The sequence below is a fragment of the Microtus pennsylvanicus genome, chromosome 3 (genome assembly GCF_037038515.1).
Source record: "Microtus pennsylvanicus isolate mMicPen1 chromosome 3, mMicPen1.hap1, whole genome shotgun sequence".
Taxonomy (NCBI): Eukaryota; Metazoa; Chordata; class Mammalia; order Rodentia; family Cricetidae; genus Microtus; species Microtus pennsylvanicus.
Genome location: NC_134581.1, coordinates 95,549,131 through 95,569,977, shown reverse-complemented (window position 1 = coordinate 95,569,977; position 20,847 = coordinate 95,549,131). Strand labels below are relative to the sequence as shown.

The following is a 20,847-nucleotide window of genomic DNA, read 5'->3' as shown; positions in this document are numbered from 1 at the left end:
ATGCCCCAAATACAAGAGCACTCACATATGTAAAAGAAACATTACCAAAGCTTAAATTGCACATCAAATCCTACACACTAATAGTAGGAGACTTCATCACCCAACTCTCACCTATAGAAAGGTCAACCAGACAGAAACTTAATAGAAAAATAAGAGAACTAACAGATGTCATGACTCAAATGGACTTAACAGACATCTATAGAACATTTCGCCCAAACAAAAAAGAATATACCTTCTTCTCAGAACCTCATGGAGCCTCCTTTAAAACTGAACACATACTTGCTAGCAAAGCAAATCTCAACGGATACAAAAGAATTGGGACAACTCCCTACCTGGTGAATTTATCAGATCACCAGGATTAAAGTTATAAGTCAACAACAACACTAATTACAGAAAGCCTACAAGCCCCTCAAAATTGAACAAAGCTCAATTGAATCATCCCGGGGTCAAGGAAGAAATAAGGAAATTAAATAATTCCTAAAATTGAATGAAAATAAAAGCCCAACATATCCAAACCTATGGGACACTGTGAAAGCAGTGTTAAGAGGAAAGTTCATAGCACTAAGTGCCCACATAAAGAAAGTGGAGAAATGTCACACTAGCTACTTAACTGCTCATCTGAAAGCTCTAGAACAAAAAGAAACATACTCATCCAGGAGTAGCAGATGTAGGAAATAATATAATTGAGGACTGAAATCAATAAAACAGAAACAAAGAAAACAATATTAAAAGAATCAATGAAACAAAGAACTAGTTCTTTGAGAAAATCAACAGGATGGACAAGCCTTTATTCAAAATAATCAAAAGGCAGAGAAAGAACATCCAAATTCACAAAATAAGAAATGAAAAGAGAAACATAACAACAGACTCTAAGGAAATCCAGAGAATCATTAGGTCATACTTAGAAAACCTGTACTCCAGAAAGTTGGAAAATGTAAAAGGAATGGACAATTTTCAAAAAAGATACCATATACCAAAATTAAATCAAGACAAGATAAACAATTTAAGTAGACCTATAACATGTAAGGAAATAGAATAAAAAAGCCCAGGGCCTGATGATTTCAGTGCAGAATTCTATCAGAACTTCAAATAAGAGCTAATACCCTTACTCCATAAATTGTTCCACACAATAGAAACATAAAGAAATTGCTAAATTCTTTTTATGAGTTACCCTGATACTGAAACCACACAAAGACTCAATCAAGAAAGAAAATTCTAGACCAATCTCCATCATGAACATTGATTCAAAAAATACTCAACAAAATACTGGCAAAACAAATCCAAGAACACACAGAAAAATTATTCGCCATTATCAAGTTGGCTTCATCCTAGAGATGCAGTGTTGGTTCAACTTATGAAAATCAATGTATCCACCAAATAAACAAACTGAAAGAAAAATGCCATATTATTATCTCATTAGATACTAAAAAATCATTCAAAAAATCTGACACCCCTTTATGAAAAAGGTCTTGGAGAGATTAGGGATACAAGGAACATATCTAAACATAATAAAAGCAATATACAGCAAGCCAACAGCCAACATCCAATTAAAGGGAGAAAACTTCGAGGTGATTCCACTAAAATCAGAAACAAGATAAGGTTGTTCACTCTCTCCATATTTATTCATTTTAGTACTCAATGTTCTAGCTACAGCAATAAGACAAGAAAAGGAGATCAAGGGGATACAAATTGGAAAAAAAGAAATCAAACTTCTAGCTATTTGCAAATGAAATGGTAGTATACAAAAGTGACCCTAAATTCGACAAGGGAACTCCACCAGCTGATAAACACCTTCAGTAATGTAGCAGGATACAAGATCAACTCAGAAAAATCAGTAGCCCCTCTATATACAAATGATAACGGGGCTGAAAAAGAAGTCAGAGAGAGAGACATCATCATTCACAATAGCCACAAATAATGTAAAATATCTTGGAGTAGTGCTAACCAACAAAATGAAAGACCTTTACAAAAAGAACTTTAAGTCTTTGAAGAAAGAAATTGTGAAAAATATCAGAAAATAGAAATACCTCTCATGCTCGGGAATAGGGAGTTTCAATATAGTAAAAATAGCCATCCTACCAAAGGCAATCTATAGATTCAATGCAATTCCTAGCAAAAATCCAGCAAAATTCTTCACAAATCTTGCTTGACAGAATAACACTTATATGGAAAAAAAAACAGGATAGCCAAAACAATCCTGTACAATAAAGGAACATCCGGAGGCATCACCACCCCTGACATCAAGCTCTATTACAGAGCTAAAATAATGAAAACAGCTTGGTATTGGCATAAAAACATAAGTGAATATTAGCTGTAAAATAAAGGATAGCCATACTATGAATCACAGCCCCAGAGAGGCTAGGTAACAAGGAGGGCTTAAGGGAGGATGCTTGTATCTCCCTGAGAAGAGAAAATAGAAAAGCTTTTGTGAGTGAACCGAGGGAGGATCAGGATGGGAACATGAGTTATCAGGTTGGGGGATGACACAGGGAGAGACTACTGGAAGTGAGGGTATTTTGAGAGCAGGTAAAAACCTGGCACAAGGGAATTTCCCAGGAATCTACAAGGAAGACCCCTGGCTTAGACTCCTAGCAATAGCAGATACATTCCTTGATCTGGTCATCTCCTGTGACCAGATTGGTGCCAAGTCCAATTCGCACCAGAGAGGCTTCATCCTGAAACTGATGAAAACAGATGCAGACAAACACTAAGAAGAGTTCGGGGAATCCTGCAGAAGGGGTTGGGAAAGGATCGTGGGAGCCAAAGGAGTCAAAGACACCACAAGAAAACTCAGAAAATCAACTAACCTGGGCTCCTAGGGGCCAACAGATACTACAAAAAAAACAAGCAGGAAACCTGCACTGGACTGACCTAGGCACTTGTGGGACTTCTAACAGTGGCAACAGAAGCTGTTTCTGACTCATTTACCTACTTTTGGGACCCCATTCCTCCCACTGGGTTGCCTTGCCCAGCCTTAAGACAACACATGGGGCATGCTTAGTCTTACTGCAACTTTATACGCCGTGTTTTATTGTTACTCATAAGAGACCTGCCTTTCCTAAACAGAAAAAGAGGAGTAGATTTGTGAGGCAAACAGAAGGGGTGTGGGGAGGAGAGGAAGTAGAAGAAATTGTAACCAGAATGTAAAATAAGTAAGTAAATAAATAAATAAATAAATATTTATTAAAAAATAAGAGCTCAATTAAGTGCCTTTGAACAGTAGGGAAGATATTTTTAAATGCATAAATGTTTAAAATAAATTCATAAGAAATTCAAAAGCCAATAATGGAGCTGGGAAAAATAGGACAAAATAAAACTTTCACTAAACACAGAGTGAGGAAGATTATAATTGAAAATGAAGGAAAAGAGAGGATGTCTACAGAAAAGACCCAAGTTAAAATTTGGCAAAGATATTAAAGGCAACTAAATAATCAAGCAGAATAGAAATGAGGGTAGACTGGTAGAATGGACAGGAAACAGAGCAGGAGAATAAACACATTATCAGAACTGTATTTCCTGAGAAGGAGACAACAGAAAACAAACTGTCCACAATAAAAGATACCCTCCATCTATGCACATACCTTAGCTAGGGTTTCTACTACCACTCTTTAAAAACTGGGTTGTGGGCTGGAGACAGGGCTTAGTTGTTAAAGGCAAGGCTCAGAACCAAAAACTAAGTTACTCATTTTTCTTGATATTTAATTTCTTTTTAGTTCTTCGTGTATTCTACATATAACCCCCCCAATAGATATATAATTGATATTTTTTTCTCCATTTACAGATGGCCTGATCACTTAAATAATAGTGTCCTTTGCTGGACAGAGGGTTTTGGTTCATAAGGTTTCATTTATTAATTGTTGGCACTGGAGAGAGAAACAATATCTATAAAAAATTCCACTGGTCAAACTGGAGAACTCATGTAGAAGGACTGAACTTGAGTTTTATCTTTCATCCTGCATTAAACTCAACTCCTAATGGAGCAAGAACCTCAACATAACCTGAACCTGAGAAGGGGGACAGGAGGGAATGTGCTTGAACTCATGTGCACTGGAAAAGACTTTCTGAGCAGCAGACTAAGAATGTAGACTGACAATTAAAATCGGGAATGAAGCTAAATAGGGTTCTCAAAAGATAAAACACAAAAGTCTGAGAAACACTTTTAAAACTGTTCAAAATTCTTAGCCATCATGGAAATGCAATTAAAACTACTTTGAAATTTTATCTTACCTCATTCAGAATGGCTAATGTTTAAAAAAACAACGGATGACAATAATGGAGGCATGGCTGTCAGGAAAGGGGCACAGTTATTCACTGCGGGTGGGAGTTCAAACTGATGCAAACACTGGGAAAATCAGTGTGACAGTTCCCCAAAAGCTGAAAAAAAAATCTACCATAGACCCACCTATACCACTCTTTGACACATATCCAGGGGACTCTATAACCTACTACAGAGATCCCTGATCACCCATGTTCATTGCTCCTGTATTCACAATAGGTAGGAAATGGAAACAGCTTAGATGTCTATCAACATCTAATAATGTGGTACATTTACACAATGCTCCATTTCTCTGCTGTTATGTAAAGTGAAATTATGAAATTTGCAGGTAAATGGATAGAGCTGGAAATAATTATTCTGAGTGAGGTAAATCAGACCCAGAAGGGCAAACGTTACATGCTTTCTCTTGTTTGTGGATGTTGCCTTTGAATCTTCAGCTATGTGCGTTTCACTTTATACCCGTAAAGGTCTGAAAATTGTAAGGAACCATGGATGGGTGGCAGTGCTTTCAAGAAAGAAGAGATAGGATGAGGGGTTATAAAGTGTTAAAGGGGAATAATTGAACAAGGAGAGTTAAATTGGGGTAAAAGATTGGAGGGCTGAATAGAGGACAGTATGTGGAGAGCTCAACAGTACTAAAGACATTTAGAAAAAGCCATATAGAAACTTATTATATTTATAGAAGTTCTCATGTATGTATGTGTACATATGTGTATACACACATATGTATATAAGCATATAGTTAAGATGTTCTTTCTTTCTTTTTGCTTTTTTTCCATCTTTGAGGATTTGGGTATTGAACCTTTAAACATGCCAGGCAAAGAGGCCAACGAGTTACATCCCCAGGCCATTCTAAAATCTCTTTTTCATTTTGTTTTATGAACTAGAGTTAATCCTCCATTGTTTCTCTAGTAACAAATTCTGTTACTTATCCTTGATCAAGAATGCTCCCACCTTCCTTTCATTCTTAATGGACAGTACTATAGCAGTTCACGTGACGAATGTCTCCGTTAACCTACGTATTTGAATACTTGCTACCTGGGTGATGGTGCTATTTGGTGAGCTTTAGGAGGTACAGCCTTATTGCGGGAGTTCATCACTAGGAGTGGGATTTGAGAATTCAGAGCCTCTTATCACTTCCATTAGTAAGGTCTCTGTTTTGTGCCTGTGGTTGAAACCGGAGCTCCCTGCTCCTGCTGCCCTGTGTGCTGCTTGCTGTCTTGCCTCCCACCACGATCGACTCTTATCCCTCTAAACACAAATAAAGTCTTCCTTCTACAAGTTGCCTCTGTGGTGGTGTCTATCACAGCTACCAAAAAGTGACTAAAATAGACACCATCACTGTGTATGGAATTTTTGACTGGCATTTCTTCACACCCAGACAAAAATACTGCCAGCTCCTGTCTCCACAGTAGGAGATAGAAGTCTGCTATAATTCTCAATCTTACACTTTGAGGCAACATGCTAATTCTCTCTACCTAATATCAAGATTTCTCTTTTTAGTTTTTGTTAGTATTCAAGCATCTGTATGGGCCTGACCCCAAGGATACATCCTCAGCTGCAGCCATTAAGAGCACCTCCTGTGCTTACTTGCTGTGCCCACTCAATCTTCTGCCCCATCCTTGGGAACTGAGTCACACGCCTCTTCGCTCCCATTGGGATGCCTTTTAGACACCCACTGATCACTCCTTTTAAATCAAATCTGGTCTTGGTATTCTTTGGACCAGTTGCGGAATACAGAAAAAAAAAATTCTCCACTTTATTTCTTTTTCATTGCTTCAAAACCTGCTTTCTACTGGATTGGAAACTCCTATGAAAGTGGATGCTTTCCTTCCTGACCCTTTCCCTTTTTCTCCTATTTTTACCACACCCTGCTTCATCAATTTCTTTTCTATGTATCTCCAACCATACCCTCAAAAATCCCTGATCAAACAACTAATCAGCTATTGTTACAGGACTACCAACTGTTAGATACAGAGCTGGAGGCACACAACTACCAAACAAGCAAGGTGGTGAGAACCAACAGCACCCCAGAGGAATGCACGTTCCCCAAGACTCAGAAAAGAGACTCACAGAACAGATTCTAACGTACCTCTTTACTATTCGTTTCTTTAAAAGGTACTAACTCTACAATGACTGTCCTCAGTAATCAACCTGTGTTTCTTAGTTGGCTAGAAAGAGGGTTTCCAGGTGATGCTGTGTTGATGGGAAATGATCAGGTGCTTTAAGATCCAGGCAGTCAACTTGGATCCCCCTCGACCAATATCTTGCCAGTTCCAAGAGGTACCTGCCAGTTCCAAGAGGTACCTGCCAGATCCACAGAGCCTGGACAATGAAGTGAAACAGCCAGCTACCCAAGGATGTGGTGCCAGCACCCCAGATTTCTCAGGTTTCTCAAATATTGTGATGCCCCCAAGTCAGCATGAAGTCTCCAGAACACAGTATCCTCATTCCCACCTCACCTGCTACCCTTTCTAAGTCCTCACCTTTTTATAATAATAAAGGCATCTTACTGGCCTGCCCTTGGAGTCCTGAAGTCACTAAGAGCACCCCATGTGCACAACTGCTATGTTTCCTTTCCAAAGATGGACCTTGCCCACCTCTTGTCTCTTTCTCTCTCTCCCTTTCTCTTCTGCCATTCTTATCCCAAGGACCAGTCTCTGCCCCCATCTCTGCCCCTCCAAAACAACCTCCTATGTGAGCCTTGTTGCATGGCATGAATTCTTTTTGTGACATTTTTAAATAAATTACTTAACAATTTCATTGGATTTATCTTAATCAGGACTCACCTTTTGACAGATTGGGGTTTCAGTCATTGCTTTTCAAGTTTTGTTAGCCTATTTTTGGACCCTTCTAGAATTTTTATTATATATATTATATACAATAAGAATAGTATGTATATATTCTTATTGCCCACATATTTCTGAGGTACTGTCGTATTTCCAGTCTATTCTTAATTTAGATCAAGCTGTTTCTCTTGCTCCATCTTCAATGATGTGGCTTCTTTTATTCATTTTTACCATAACCTTATTCATCAAATTTTAAATTTATAGTTACTGTGTTTTTCAATTATATAATTCCCAAGTTCTTTATTCTAAAAGCATCTATTTCCTGAGATGTTATAATCCCCTTGTTTCTAACATATTTAAATATGTTCACTGAAGCATTTTAAGAAGGATGTTTTAAAATCTTCATTGAATAATTCCAGTGCCCAAACCCAGTCTCCTTCTCCTGTCTCCCTCCACTCTTCACAGCCTGGAGTAATCATTATAATACACTTCAGCCAGTGTTTGTAAAACATCTGCACATGGGCAAGAACAGACAGTAATTTTTCTGCGCCTGACTTCTCTCCTTATGTATAATGCTCTCCAGCTGTATGTATTTTCTATATATCATAGGTTATCGCTCTTATTTATAGCTGATAAATTATTCTGTGCATAGGCACACCTCATTTCCTTTTTCTATTCATCCACCAATAAGCAAGCACATTGATCCCATATCTCGGTTATTGAGAATAGTGCACCATAAACATAGACTGTCAGGTGTCCATCTGATATACTGACGCCATTTTCTTTGGCTGTAAACCCAGAGTGGCAATCTAGCCAGAGTAAGTAATAGTGGTCCACACCACCAAGGCACGGCTATATTTCATGATAATCTCTTGTGTATTTTATGAAAACCAGAAGTTAGGTATGCAAGAACTCTAAACACAAAGTAGTGATGGAGAGGTTTCGGAAGTCATCCCGACTGTCAGAGCAATAGAATACAGGAACTGAAATACCAAATTTTATACCATAAATATATGGAATTACTACAAGGTAATATATTTGGTTAACAGTTAAGGAGTTTGAAAAGTTAACTACTCTAGTCCCTACACACTATATGCATGACTCAATGATCACACAGTATCCTATAAATCTGAACAATTAGAATAATTAGTAAAAAAAAAAACAAAAATTTCCAAAGATAACACCACCCAATTTATCTCAATGAAGATTTGCTGATCACCTTTTCTAACTCATTATTTTTCTCGTTCTTGCTATTATGGGTGGTAGCTATTGCATTTAGTGCATTCTGAATCATGTGATAGAGATTGTAGAACCTATTTTAGCACCCCATCTTAACCTATACTCCATATCATCCTACAAAGACCCTGACCTTTTCATATACTCTTGTTACAAAAGCAATTTAGTTTTTAGAGTCTTTGTAGAGCTATTTTTGTCAGTTTAGTTCACTTGGTGCATCTGAGGTTTCCTCTCAGTCCTCACTCTTGCTATCTATTGGGAGAGAATGCCCCTCACCAGCCCTTTTGCCATTAAGTGGAGGGTGGCAGATACAAGGTGTAGGAAGTAGAGAGCTCATTATTAGATGTTATTTTGATTTGGATCTTAAATATTCCCTAAAGCTCATGTGCTGAAGGCAGAGAGTTCTTAGTGCAGCGGGGTTGAGAATTGGCCTCTGGCCTAAAAAATATTAATCCATTAATCAATCCCTAGATTAATAGAATTTGAGAGTGGAACTTGGTTATAAAAGGTTCCCAACTCCTTCCCTCTCTCTTTCTTTACTTCCTGGCTGCCATGAGGTGAGCAACTTTCATCACCGCTGCCCAGTAACCACATACTCACTGTTCCACATCACCATTGCTCAGTAACCACAAACTCCCTGTCCTACATCACCGTTGCCCAGTAACCACGAATTCCCTGTTCTACATCACTGCTGCCCAGCAACCACAAATTCCCTCTCCTACATCACTGCTGCCCAGTAACCACAAACTCCCTGTCCTACATCACCATTGCTCAGTAACCACAAACTCCCTGTTCTACATCACCGTTGCCCAGTAAGCACGAACTCCCTGTTCTACATCACCGTTGCCCAGTAACCACGAACTCCCTGTTCTACATCACTGCTGCCCAGTAACCACAAACTCCCTGTCCTACATCACTGCTGCCCAGTAACCACGAACTCACTGTTCCACATCACTACTGCCCAGAAACAACAGGGACAAGTGGCAATAGATTGGCACCTCTGATATAAATCAAATATGCCTTTTCTCTTTTCTTCTTAGCCATTTTTGTTCAATTATGGGAATATGAGTAACACGACTGTCTTCATGTCACCTGTCTTTATGGCCTCCATGGCTGCCCATTGAGGCTAGGAAGATCCTCAGGGTGGAGCATGTTCCCGACTTAAGTAACTTTTGGGGTTTCTCTTCACACTTTTGTCTCCTAGTTATTGTGAGGATACCTTTTCAACCTCTGCCAGAGAAAAATGCTAAAAGAGTACATTTTTATGTGCAATTAGCAGAATCTTCTCAGTGTCCATAGACATGGTCCTACTTACTGCTCACAAGTAAAGCAATTGATATTCATTAATTTTATCAAATGACACTCTTCTGAAATTAGGACTATTGTGTATTAAAAGTGTCAGACAGATCTTTCTCCATCTTCACCATATGGTACAAGAATGCCTCAGAAAGAACCTAGAAGATCAGTACATTTGTTTTTCTTTTCGTAATTGAAATCCACTTCTTCATTGTTTAAGAAATAAAAAGGCAGATTGGAAGAAACTTTTAAAAACATTAACTCTTACCCACAATTGGAGTTCAGAGGATCCTAATTTTTGGATTTTATTCTTCTTTTGCAATATTGCCTAGAAGACATGTAACAAAAAACGAAAGAAATAAAATTAACATTTACATTATACAATCTCTCCCTCCTATCTGAACTATATCTGCAATTTCTGTCTTAATTATTGACTTTTCAAACTGTGGACAAATAAACTTCCTGGAAACTAGAGGATGTTGCCCTGTGTGCCGAGATGTTTTCTCCTGCAACACATTTCCACATTTCTACCTCAGTCACTTCTGTGGTTTGCTCTCTGTGGAGAGAAGATGGATGTGCGAAACACGGAGACAGTCAACTGCACAAAGTCAGTTTTTACAAAGACAAGCGCGTGCTTTTCTTCTATTTCTGCATTATCAAGTAATCAGAAAGGACATTTTTACACCGTTGAGGCCTTGAATGTCCTTCTAATCCTTATACTTGTGTTTTTCTCTCTGCAGTCACTCTCTGCTTATTTTAATATTTCTCAGGCAAGACTCTTGCAGGCAAGATTGGCTATTAGTAATTTTCTACTCCGTTTTGGGTAGCTAGGAGGTTATCAGCAGGGGCTTGGTGTTATATTTATAGATGGCCTAAGCTGGTTTGGAGAACTGTTAAAAAACAAACCATAATGTTTACTTCTTATATTTATAGCAATGGCTCCATAAATCATTTTAGGACTTTTTGTCACACCTCTGATACGCTTAAGCCTGAACTGGGATTGCCCTCTGTTCCCTCTCATTTCATATAGAAAAGCAAAACTGGCCTTTCCCAGGTACAAAGCACTAACTGAATCATTGGGGATTGCCCTGGAATTTTAACATCTTTGCTTCCCTCATCCTTTCTACTTCATAATAACACAGATATTCACATCCCCCTTTCCCTCAAAACTTAGGCTTGACTTTCTCTGACTTACCCATGTCACTAACAAACATGAGGAATAGTAAGAACTTAAGTACATTGGATTTCCAAACATCAAAATGAAACAGAGGACAACAGAACTCTGAGAAATGGAAACAAAAATGATTTATATTCATTACATGTATTCACACTTTGGAGGCAGGTTAGATAATTATATCTTTAGCATTTTTATTAGTGGATATTCACTATACATATTTCATTATGACATTTTCACATAAGAAGACCATACAATTTGATCATATCATATAAGCCATTGATTAAAGTATTAATGAAGTTTTCTAAATAAAATAAGATTTCAAGTTACTGCTATGATCTAAGTATTAAAATTCAATATCATAAATTACTTAGAGCAGAATTTAAATACTTTTCCATGTGCCTCTGTGGTTTCTATAGTTCCAATAATGGAGTAACATAATATGACAATGATAAATATATTTTAACTAATGTCTTGTTGTATCATTTTATGACTTTTGTAACTTATAAAGATTTATTATCACTTTATGTTTTAAAGGAAGATGCATTTGGGAACTAAGATAAAAAGTGCAACTATAAAAGTTCACTCACAAAATTTCACATTTGCACAATGTTAAAAATCCCAAGTATAAAAAGCATTTTAAAATTAATGACAATATTAAAATGTAAAAATAAAGACTAAAGTGCTGGAGAGATGGCTCGGCAGCTTAGAGCACTGGCTGCTCTTAGAGAGGACCCAGGTTCTATTCCCAGTCCCCACGTGGCAGCTCACAACCATCGGTAACTAGTTCCGGGAGATATGATGCCTTCTTACTCTGTGGGCACTGCACACACTCGGTGCATAATACATGCATGCACAAACACTCAAAACACCTAACACAAAAATAAACATATCTTTAAAACATAAAAGCTTTAGAGAGGACAGTCCATCTGTAATGTGGTTGTCAGTTTTAAAAAAAGCATAGCGCAACACAGAGCGTGGCGTGTCATTTCCAGCTTTCCCTCTAGACAGCGTCAGTCTCATACACCTGAAATTCCAAGAGAAGTACCCCGGAAAAGAGAATTACAATGCTTTACAAACAGAGATAACTTAATATCAGACTTATAAATATTAAAATGTTACCATGTTGATAAAAATGATCTTCTGAAATTTGCTTGGCTCAATGTATCCCACAACATACATGGGAAATAATGAGGCTATCTGAAACAAAAACATAAAAACCCAAAAGTGAAAAAATATAGAAAACAGACAGCTCATTATTCATAGAAAAAGCAAATACAAGGGAGCAGTTATATTTCTGATGGCAGAAATAAAATCATTTTCCAGCCTAGAAATGTAATTGCTGGGGGAAACATACAAAAGTATAAGCATATATGAGTGCATTCATGATATTATTATTACTATTTTTATTATCAAGCTGATTAAGAATTAAGAAGATAAATCCCAGTTAATAATGTGAATCTCTACCTCTGACCATGATATTTGGATTCTTTCTCTTCCAGAATAACTTCAGCCAATAATGGCTGGAGCGTGCAGGGTATATGGCAGACTTAGCAGACTAAGATGGCAGACTCCAAGAAAGGGACACTGAGAAGGAAATGTCTCCTGCTTTCTCAGGCTTTGGTTTGAAGCCTCAAAGGTCTAACTCTAGATGTGAACCAGGAAGAAGGAAGCTATCAGAAAGAACAAAACCCACTTTGGATCATCACTGGGTGACAATAATTCAAGATTGCTTGTGCTTTTGCCTGTTGGAAACAAATTCACTATTCCCTGGAGAAAATTATCATCAACTTAACCTTACACTAATCCTAAATCACACATAAAAACCAACCCACCAGGCATGGGAATAGAAAAGCACAAAAGACTCCTGAAATAGATGTTTAAAAAATCTCCTACATCACAAATCAGTCAACGTTATGTGAAAGGCCAGATCTGCTCAGTGTGTCACAATTTTCCCCATTGCACCTTCTTTTCTTGACTATTTTTTACAAACATTCACAACAATTATATATAGATATAAATCTGTATCTATCTATCTATCTATCTATCTATCTATCTATCTATCTATCTGGATAGACAGACAGATAGATCAGGACATTCAAAAATATGCCTGATATCATCAAATATCAATTAAATTATTTTTGTATGCTCTAAGATGTAATAGATAGGGTTAAAAATTCTACAATTACTATGATTAAATTAAAATTACTTTTTCTTTAAACAAAACACAAACATATGGAATAACTTGGGATTTCATCCAAGTTAAGAAAAAGCAGCAAAGGAAGGAAGGAAGGAAGAAAGAAGGAAAGCAAGCAGGTTTTAAGGGAAAAAAACACAATTGCTTTGTACGCTTCCTGCTGAGTCTTGATCACTTAATAAAACAGTTTAGGCATTGAAAGACAGTTCATAAGATCATCTTGTGAGGAAAATTGAGTGCTTTTTTTTACATAGAAAAACCATTAAGTTACAGTAAATTTAATTGATAGTTTATACAGGATATAGAAGCCTTTCTTTATCAAAGCTGCATGAAAGTTGGAGTCCTTTCTTTATCACAGTAATATAAACAGTACAGTCAGACCATAGCTTTGAGTGGAGTGCAGTCTAAGATGCTGGGTGTGTCTCAGAAACAAAGTACAAAGTGCAGGTGCTTAACAGACCAGCCTGGCTTAGATGAATGCCTGGGCCTGGTGGTCTCCATCAGTTAGAGGAAGCTAGTGCCACCTGCTGGACTGGATTACTCTGAGGTTGAAGCAAAATGACCCCCACTTCTGAAGTTTGGCACAATTAGTCTTCCATTCTTACAGTTAGGATCCACTCATCTTCAGCACTTTCTAAAATGCCACAGCTAAGCTTTGGTTGAGAAAAATACTTTTAAAAGGCAAAGATTCTGCAGGGTTTCTGAAATGTCATGAGTTTAATTGCTGGTTTAAAGACCATTTCTATCTCAAGACACAAGAAGTGGAATTGATAAATGAAACACAGAAAATGGGCCTGGCTCCTTGCTTCCAGGTGCTTCTTTTAGACACTGGCTTCCAGGCGAGAATTTGTCTCCAGGAACCAAAAGGAGGGATTTGAATCTGTTCAAATCCTTGAGAAATTTAGTTTCTGAAACCAGAGCTGTGTTCATATATCTTAAATTAAATTAGTTATGAGGTTTGAAACCATTAACATAAATCATATAAACATATTTCTTGTCGTTTGCAATTTGTTTTACAAATAATTTACATTATATTTTAAGCATCATGACATTTAACTAACCCGGAGAAATCCACTCTTCAAATGTTTTCTTTTTAAGGAGTATTTAACAGTCTTAAATTGGATACCAAGTAAGACAAAGCTTGTCCAAAGGGAGGTTGGGTCTCAAGTAAGAGAAGTGCTATAGCAACCATCTTCTAGATGGAGAAACATCAAATTGCCTGTGGGGAAACACATTTAGTGGCCTCTATTGGCATTTCATTCCCAAGACTAGCAGGTGCTCACTGTTCTTGAATGGAATGTTCTGTGGACTTGATGAACAAAGACTGTCCTTCCTTGGCCCCCTAATGTCTGTCAAATCTGAAGTTTGCTGAAGAAAGAACTAGATTAAAAAGTTGCAGAACCAGGAGCTTTTGAATTGGAAATCTTTTTCTGTAAGAATTAACTGTGTTTGGATACCTTTAAATTCTAATCCTAACCTGGAAAGAACAGCAACACAAATTGCGCAAGGAAGAAAACCTGATTTGAGCACTTGCCCATCACTGGCACTTGGAGGCCTGCCTCAGAAGAAAGCTAGTTCTAGAGAGGTTGTATGGTTGATGTTGAGCCTCTTCTATGTCTGTGAGGCAGAATGACTGCGACTCACACAGGCAAGCCCTCTGTCCAGGTCCATTTGTGCAGGAAACCCAACACCTATGCCCTGATGACATTGTTTTGTCTTCAAGGAGTGTATCTGAGTTCTTGATGGCCATGCCCAAACAAAGGTCTTCTTCAATTCCCTCAGAAGCACTGGGACAGGAGACACAATTATCCAGGTGGAATCTTTGGATGGTTCTCTTCTGTAGAAATTCTTACAGAGATCCAGAAAGCACCTTCATGCTCAAGTACAGCTCAGGGGTTAATGAGATGCACAGTTGTGTAGATGCAGAATCCATGGCTCAAAAATGCCAAAACCTAAGAGCCTCTATCAGACAAATCAAAATTAAAAGAGGTTCATTACTTCCAGGAAGATGGCAGAGTAGAAACTACCTTTGTGAGATGGTGAAGAAGAGAGTCAATATAAGAAAAGAAAAAAAAAAATCTCTGTCCCAAAGAAAGAAATTGAGGAAGAGTTTCAGAGATGCACCAAAGAAGGCATGAGGGATGGGGAGGCAGAATGAATGAACTAGGGAGTACTATGTGACAGCAGCCCCACCAAACCTGGACATAGTTCTTCCGAAGAAGAGCTGGTTTAGTGTTCAGAGCCAGCCTCCACATGTAAAACCCCAAAGCACTCAAACACCACAGTTTCAGGGAAGCAGCCTGTACTGCTGGAAATACAAATCGGAGTCTAAACTGTTCTCAGGAGTACCAAGAAGAGAAACTGGAACATTTATAATACCCATAATTCCTCTTCCCTAACATGGTGCAGGGGAGCAGATAGCAGGTGACCTGCTTCCAGAAAAGATCAAAGCTCGGAAGAAGCTAATCTCAAGCAAGTAAGTTTAGAAACAAAGGAGGATGACCAGGGCCCCAACAACACTGCTCCAGAGAAAGGACTAGAAAACTGGCACCACCCGTTGTCATGAGGTATTATACCCCTGCTAGTGCCCCACAGAACAGGAGAACCTTTGAAATGGGATGTACACAGCAGGATGGGACCCTGTTGCTGTATCTGGACAGGAGAAGCAGACCCCAAACCACATTTATCAACTGCACAGGCTCAAGGAGGGCTGAAGGGGTGAGATCCTCAACAGCCCGCCCCCAGCCATAGCAGAAAAGATCATGGCACAACTGAGAGCACTGATTTCACTTGATTTCTGTGGACATGTTTTGGAACCTCAAATAACATTACCACAGAAGGACATCTCCATGACACACTACAATTGAAAAGAAACAACACTAAATCCTGTTAGGGAAACTACCAACAAGTATATAAGGGGGAAAGCATCAGAATAGTGTTTGATCTATCACCAGAAAATCTGAACACTGGTAAAAGATGGAATGATGTACTTTAAGCTTTTAAAGTAGATAACTGTCACCCAAGATACCCAGCAAACTTACCTACTAAAATAGATGATGAAATGATGTTTCAACACAAACATAAGCAAGGCTACAGGTGTTAGCTAGCTTGCAGAAAATTCTTAAAAGAATACTATACACAGAGGAACAAGAAATATAATTTAACACATGAGAACACAGGAAGGAGTACATTCCATGAAAACAACAGATGAATATAGAACATCTGGGAAGGAATCAATCATGTCTAACCCAGCAAATTTGCAAACATTCAGAATTGTAACTCTAGAAAGAAAAGAATTACCAGTTAACTGGCATACTAGAACTACAAACAAAAATCATAAACAAGAGTAAATCTATTTCAATTATAACCCTGAACAAAAATGGCCTTGCCCCACTCATTCAAAGATATAGACCAATGGACTGGATCAGTAAGCAAGACCCACTTAGCTGCTAATTCCAAGGAATTCATAGATCTAGGCGATGCATCTGTATACTGAGACTCCAAAGCTTGAAATCAAAGTAATGTGCAAGGGGAAACCACAAACAAGATGACAGGCATTCTTGGACTCAGTAAAGTAAACTTCAAACTAAACTAGTCGAACTAAACATGCTTAAAATAGGAACAACCATCGAAAGTAAGTAATTACTATCAATATCTAATGAATCTTGGGTCATAAAAGATCCTATAGGTTTGTAATAGTGGAGGGGAGATGTCAATACTCCTCTCACATCTAGGTAGGTCTTCCAAATTAAAAATAAATAGAAGAGATGGAGAGTGGTTCAGCGTTTAAGAACATTGACTATTCATCCAGATGACCCAGGCTCAGTTACCAGCACAGACATGGCAGCTCACAATCATCTGTACATCAAGAAAAAGTGAACCTGATGCCTTTTTCTTGCTTTCCTAGTCACTGGATGCTTTTGGTGTACAGACATACACACAGGCAATAAAATAAATTAAAAATAAAAATATATGAATAAACCTCAGAGCAAGTTACAATACAAATCAAAAATATTTAATATATCTGCATAACAGTCTACCCAACAGATAGGAAATAGGCATACTTCTTACACTGTGTCTAAAGCTAACTACATTATAAGCCACAAAACAAGCCTTAATAAATAAAAAAATAAAATAGTTTTCTGCTTCCTCTCAGATGCCAATGGTATAAAACATTTAGTCAATGGCAAGAATGACCTCAAAATACACAAATTATTGGAGATGTGAAAATACACTATTAAAGTAGGTCATCGAAAAAAAAAAACGGAGGAAACTTAAAGGTTTATAGAGTCAAATGAAATGATAGCTCACCTGCCAGGACCTCTGGAATAGTCAAGATAGCTTTAAAAAGGAAGTTTATAGCTAATAGTGCTCACACTAAAAAGTTCAGAGGTAGGATGTGAAATGGCTTAGCTGATAAAATTTTGGTGGTGCTTCAGCTTAAAAGTCAGGTTCACGGTGATAGATATGGGTCTATTTTCATTCTTCTACAGGTTGACATCCAGTTGTGCCAGCACCATTTGTTGAAGATGCTTTCTTTCTTCCAATGTATACTTTTAGCTCCTTTATCGAAAATGAGGTGTTCATAGGTTTGTGGGATAAAGTCCGGGTCTTCTATACGATTCCATTGGTCAACTTCTCTGTTTTTATGCCAGTACCACCCTGTTTTCATTACTGTAGCTCGGTAATAGAGTTTGAAGTCAGGGATGGTAATGCCTCCAGAAGATCCTTTATTGTATAGGATTGTTTTGGCTATCCTGGGTTTTTTGTTTTTCCATATAAAGTTGATTATTGTTCTCTCCAGATCTGTGAAGAATTTTGATGGGATCTTGATGGGGATTGCATTGAATGTATAAAATGCCTTTGGTAGAATTGCCATTTTTACTATGTTGATCCTCCCAATCCAAGAGCAAGGGATGTCCATCCATTTTTTGGTATCCTCTTCAATTTCTTTCTTCAATGCCTTAAAGTTCTTGTCAAATAGATCTTTCACTTCCTTGGTTAGATTTACCCCAAGATATTTTATGCTGTTTGTGGCTATCATGAATGGAGAAGCTTCTCTGATTTCCCTCTCTGCTTCCATGTCCTTTGAGTATAGGAGGGCGACTGATTTTTTGGAGTTGATCTTGTATCCTGCCACATTACTAAAGCTGTTTATCAGCTGTAAAAGTTCTTTGGTGGAATTTTGGGGGTCGCTTAAGTACACTATCATATCATCTGTGAATAACGAAAGTTTAACTTCTTCCTTTCCAATTCGAATCCCCTTGATCTCATTATGCTGTCTTATTGCTATTGCTAGAACTTCCAGCACTATATTGAAGAGGTATGGCGAAAGTGGGCAGCCTTGTCGTGTTCCTGAGTTAAGCGGGATGGCTTTGAGTTTCTCTCCGTTTAATTTGATGTTAGCTGTCGGCTTGCTGTATATAGCTTTTATTATATTTAGGTATGACCCTTGTATCCCTAATCTCTCCAAGACTTTTAACATAAATGGATGTTGAATTTTGTCAAATGCTTTTTCAGCATCTAATGAAATGATCATATGGTTTTTTTCTTTCAGTTTATTTATATGATGGATTACATTGATAGATTTTCGTATGTTGAACCAGCCCTGCATCTCAGGAATGAAGCCTACTTGATCATAATGGATTAAAGACCTCAATATCAGCCCGAAAACACTGAATCTGATAGAAGAGAAAGTGGGCAATACCCTACAACAGATGGGCACAGGCGATCGCTTCTTAGGTATAACCCCAGAAGCACAGACATTAAGGGCAACATTGAATAAATGGGACCTACTAAAACTGAGAAGCTTCTGTAAAGCAAAGGACACTGTCACTAAGACACAAAGGCAACCTACTGACTGGGAGAAGATCTTCACCAACCCCGCAACAGACAAAGGTCTGATCTCCAAAATATATAGAGAACTCAAGAAACTAGACTTTAAAATGCTAATTAACCCAATTAAAAAATGGGGCGCTGAACTGAACAGAGAATTCTCAACAGAAGAAGTTCAAATGGCCAAAAGACACTTAAGGTCATGCTCAACCTCCTTAGCGATCAGGGAAATGCAAATCAAAACAACTTTGAGATATCATCTTACACCTGTAAGATTGGCTAAAGTCAAAAACACCAAGGATAGCCTTTGCTGGAGAGGCTGTGGAGGAAGGGGTACCCTCATCCATTGCTGGTGGGAATGCAATCTTGTGCAACCACTATGGAAGTCAGTGTTTCGGTTTCTCAGGAAATTCGGGATCAACCTACCCCTGGACCCAGCAATACCACTCTTGGGAATTTACCCAAGAGATGTTCTATCACATGTCAAAAGCATTTGTTCAACTATGTTCATAGCAGTATTATTTGTAATAGCCAGAACCTGGAAACAACCTAGATGCCCTTCAATGGAAGAATGGATGAAGGAAGTATGGAATATATACACACTAGAGTACTACGCTGCGGTAAAAAACAATGACTTCTCGAATTTTGCATGCAAATGGATGGAAATAGAAAACACTATCCTGAGTGAGGTATCCCAGACCCAAAAAGAAGAACATGGGATGTACTCACTCATAATTGGTTTCTAGCCATAAATAGGGGTCACGGAGTCTACAATTGGCAAACCTAAAGAAGCTAAGTAAGAAGGTGAACACAAGGAAAAACATATCGTTATCCTCTTGGATAAGGGAAGTAGACAAAATTGCCGGGGGGAAAAGTGGGATCTTGGGGGTGGGGTGGGATGAGGGGTAGGGGAGATGGGGAGAGAAAAGCTAGAAGGGAAGGAGGGGGGACTTGGGGAAACAGGAGGATCGGGATAAAGGAAGGTTGGATAGGGGAGCACGGAACCACAATTCTTAGTTAAGGGACCCATTTTAGGGTGGGCAGGAGACTTGACCCTAGAGGGGCTCCCAGGTGCCCAAGCTGAGGTCCCCAGTTAGTTCCTTAGGCAGCTGAGGATAGGGAACCTGAAATGACCCTATCCTATAGCAATACTGACGAATATATTGCATATCATCCTAGAACTTGCATCTGGCGATGGATGGAGATAGAGACAGAGACCCACACTGGAGCACTGGACTGAGTTCCCAAGGTCCCAATGAGGAGCAGAAAGAGTGAGAACATGAGCAAAGATGTCGGGACCACGAGGAGTGCACCCACCCACTGAGACAGTGGAGAGGATCTACTGGGAGCTCACCAAGGCCAGCTGGACTGTTACCAGAAAAAGCATGGGATAAAACTGGACTCTCGGAACATGGCGAACAATGAGGGCTGATGAGACGCCAAGGACATTGGCATGCGGTCTTGATCCTATGCAATGTGCTCTCTTGGTGGGAGCCTAGCCAGTCTGGATGTTCACCTTCCTAGATATGGATGGAGGGGGGAGGACCTAGGACTTACCACAGGGCAGGGAACCCTGACAGCTCTTTGGACTGGAAAGGAAGAGGGAGAGGAGTGGGGGGAAGGGGAGAGGGGTGGGAGGAGGGGGAGAAGAGTGGGAGGAGGGGGAGGGAAATGGGAGGCTGGTGGGAGGAGGTGGAAATTTGTTTTTTTTTTCTTTATCCTCCTTTTATCAATAAAAAAAAATCAAAAAAAAAAAGTCAGGTTCATCGTTATTTTTTTCTGCTGTGTCGTACTCCACTGTGTAAATATACCACATTTTCCTTACCCATTCTTCAGTCAAAGGGCATTTAGGTTGTTTCCAGGTTCTGGTTATGACAAACAAAGCTGCTATGAACATAGCTGAGCACATGTCCTTGTGTCATGGTTGAGCATCCTTTGAATATATACCCAAAAGTGGTATTACTGGGACTTGAGGAAGTTTGTTTCCTAATTTTCAAAAAATTGCCACACTGAATCCAAAGGGGCTGTACCAGCTTGCATTCCC

The 20,847-nt window shown here is 38.7% G+C and overlaps 1 protein-coding gene across 1 annotated transcript in view; it reads right to left on the bottom strand.

The window, feature by feature from the left end:
* Dpy19l2 (dpy-19 like 2) overlaps nt 1–20,847 on the bottom strand; it is a 164,857-nt gene that overhangs the window by 55,410 nt on the left and 88,600 nt on the right. Inside the window, exons 10-12 of the mRNA XM_075967611.1 lie at nt 11,894–11,971; nt 10,793–10,879; nt 9,866–9,925 (exon numbers count right to left, since the gene is read on the bottom strand). Of these exons, the coding sequence (XP_075823726.1) occupies nt 9,866–9,925; nt 10,793–10,879; nt 11,894–11,971 (225 nt within the window). The remainder of the gene's footprint in view (nt 1–9,865; nt 9,926–10,792; nt 10,880–11,893; nt 11,972–20,847) is intronic.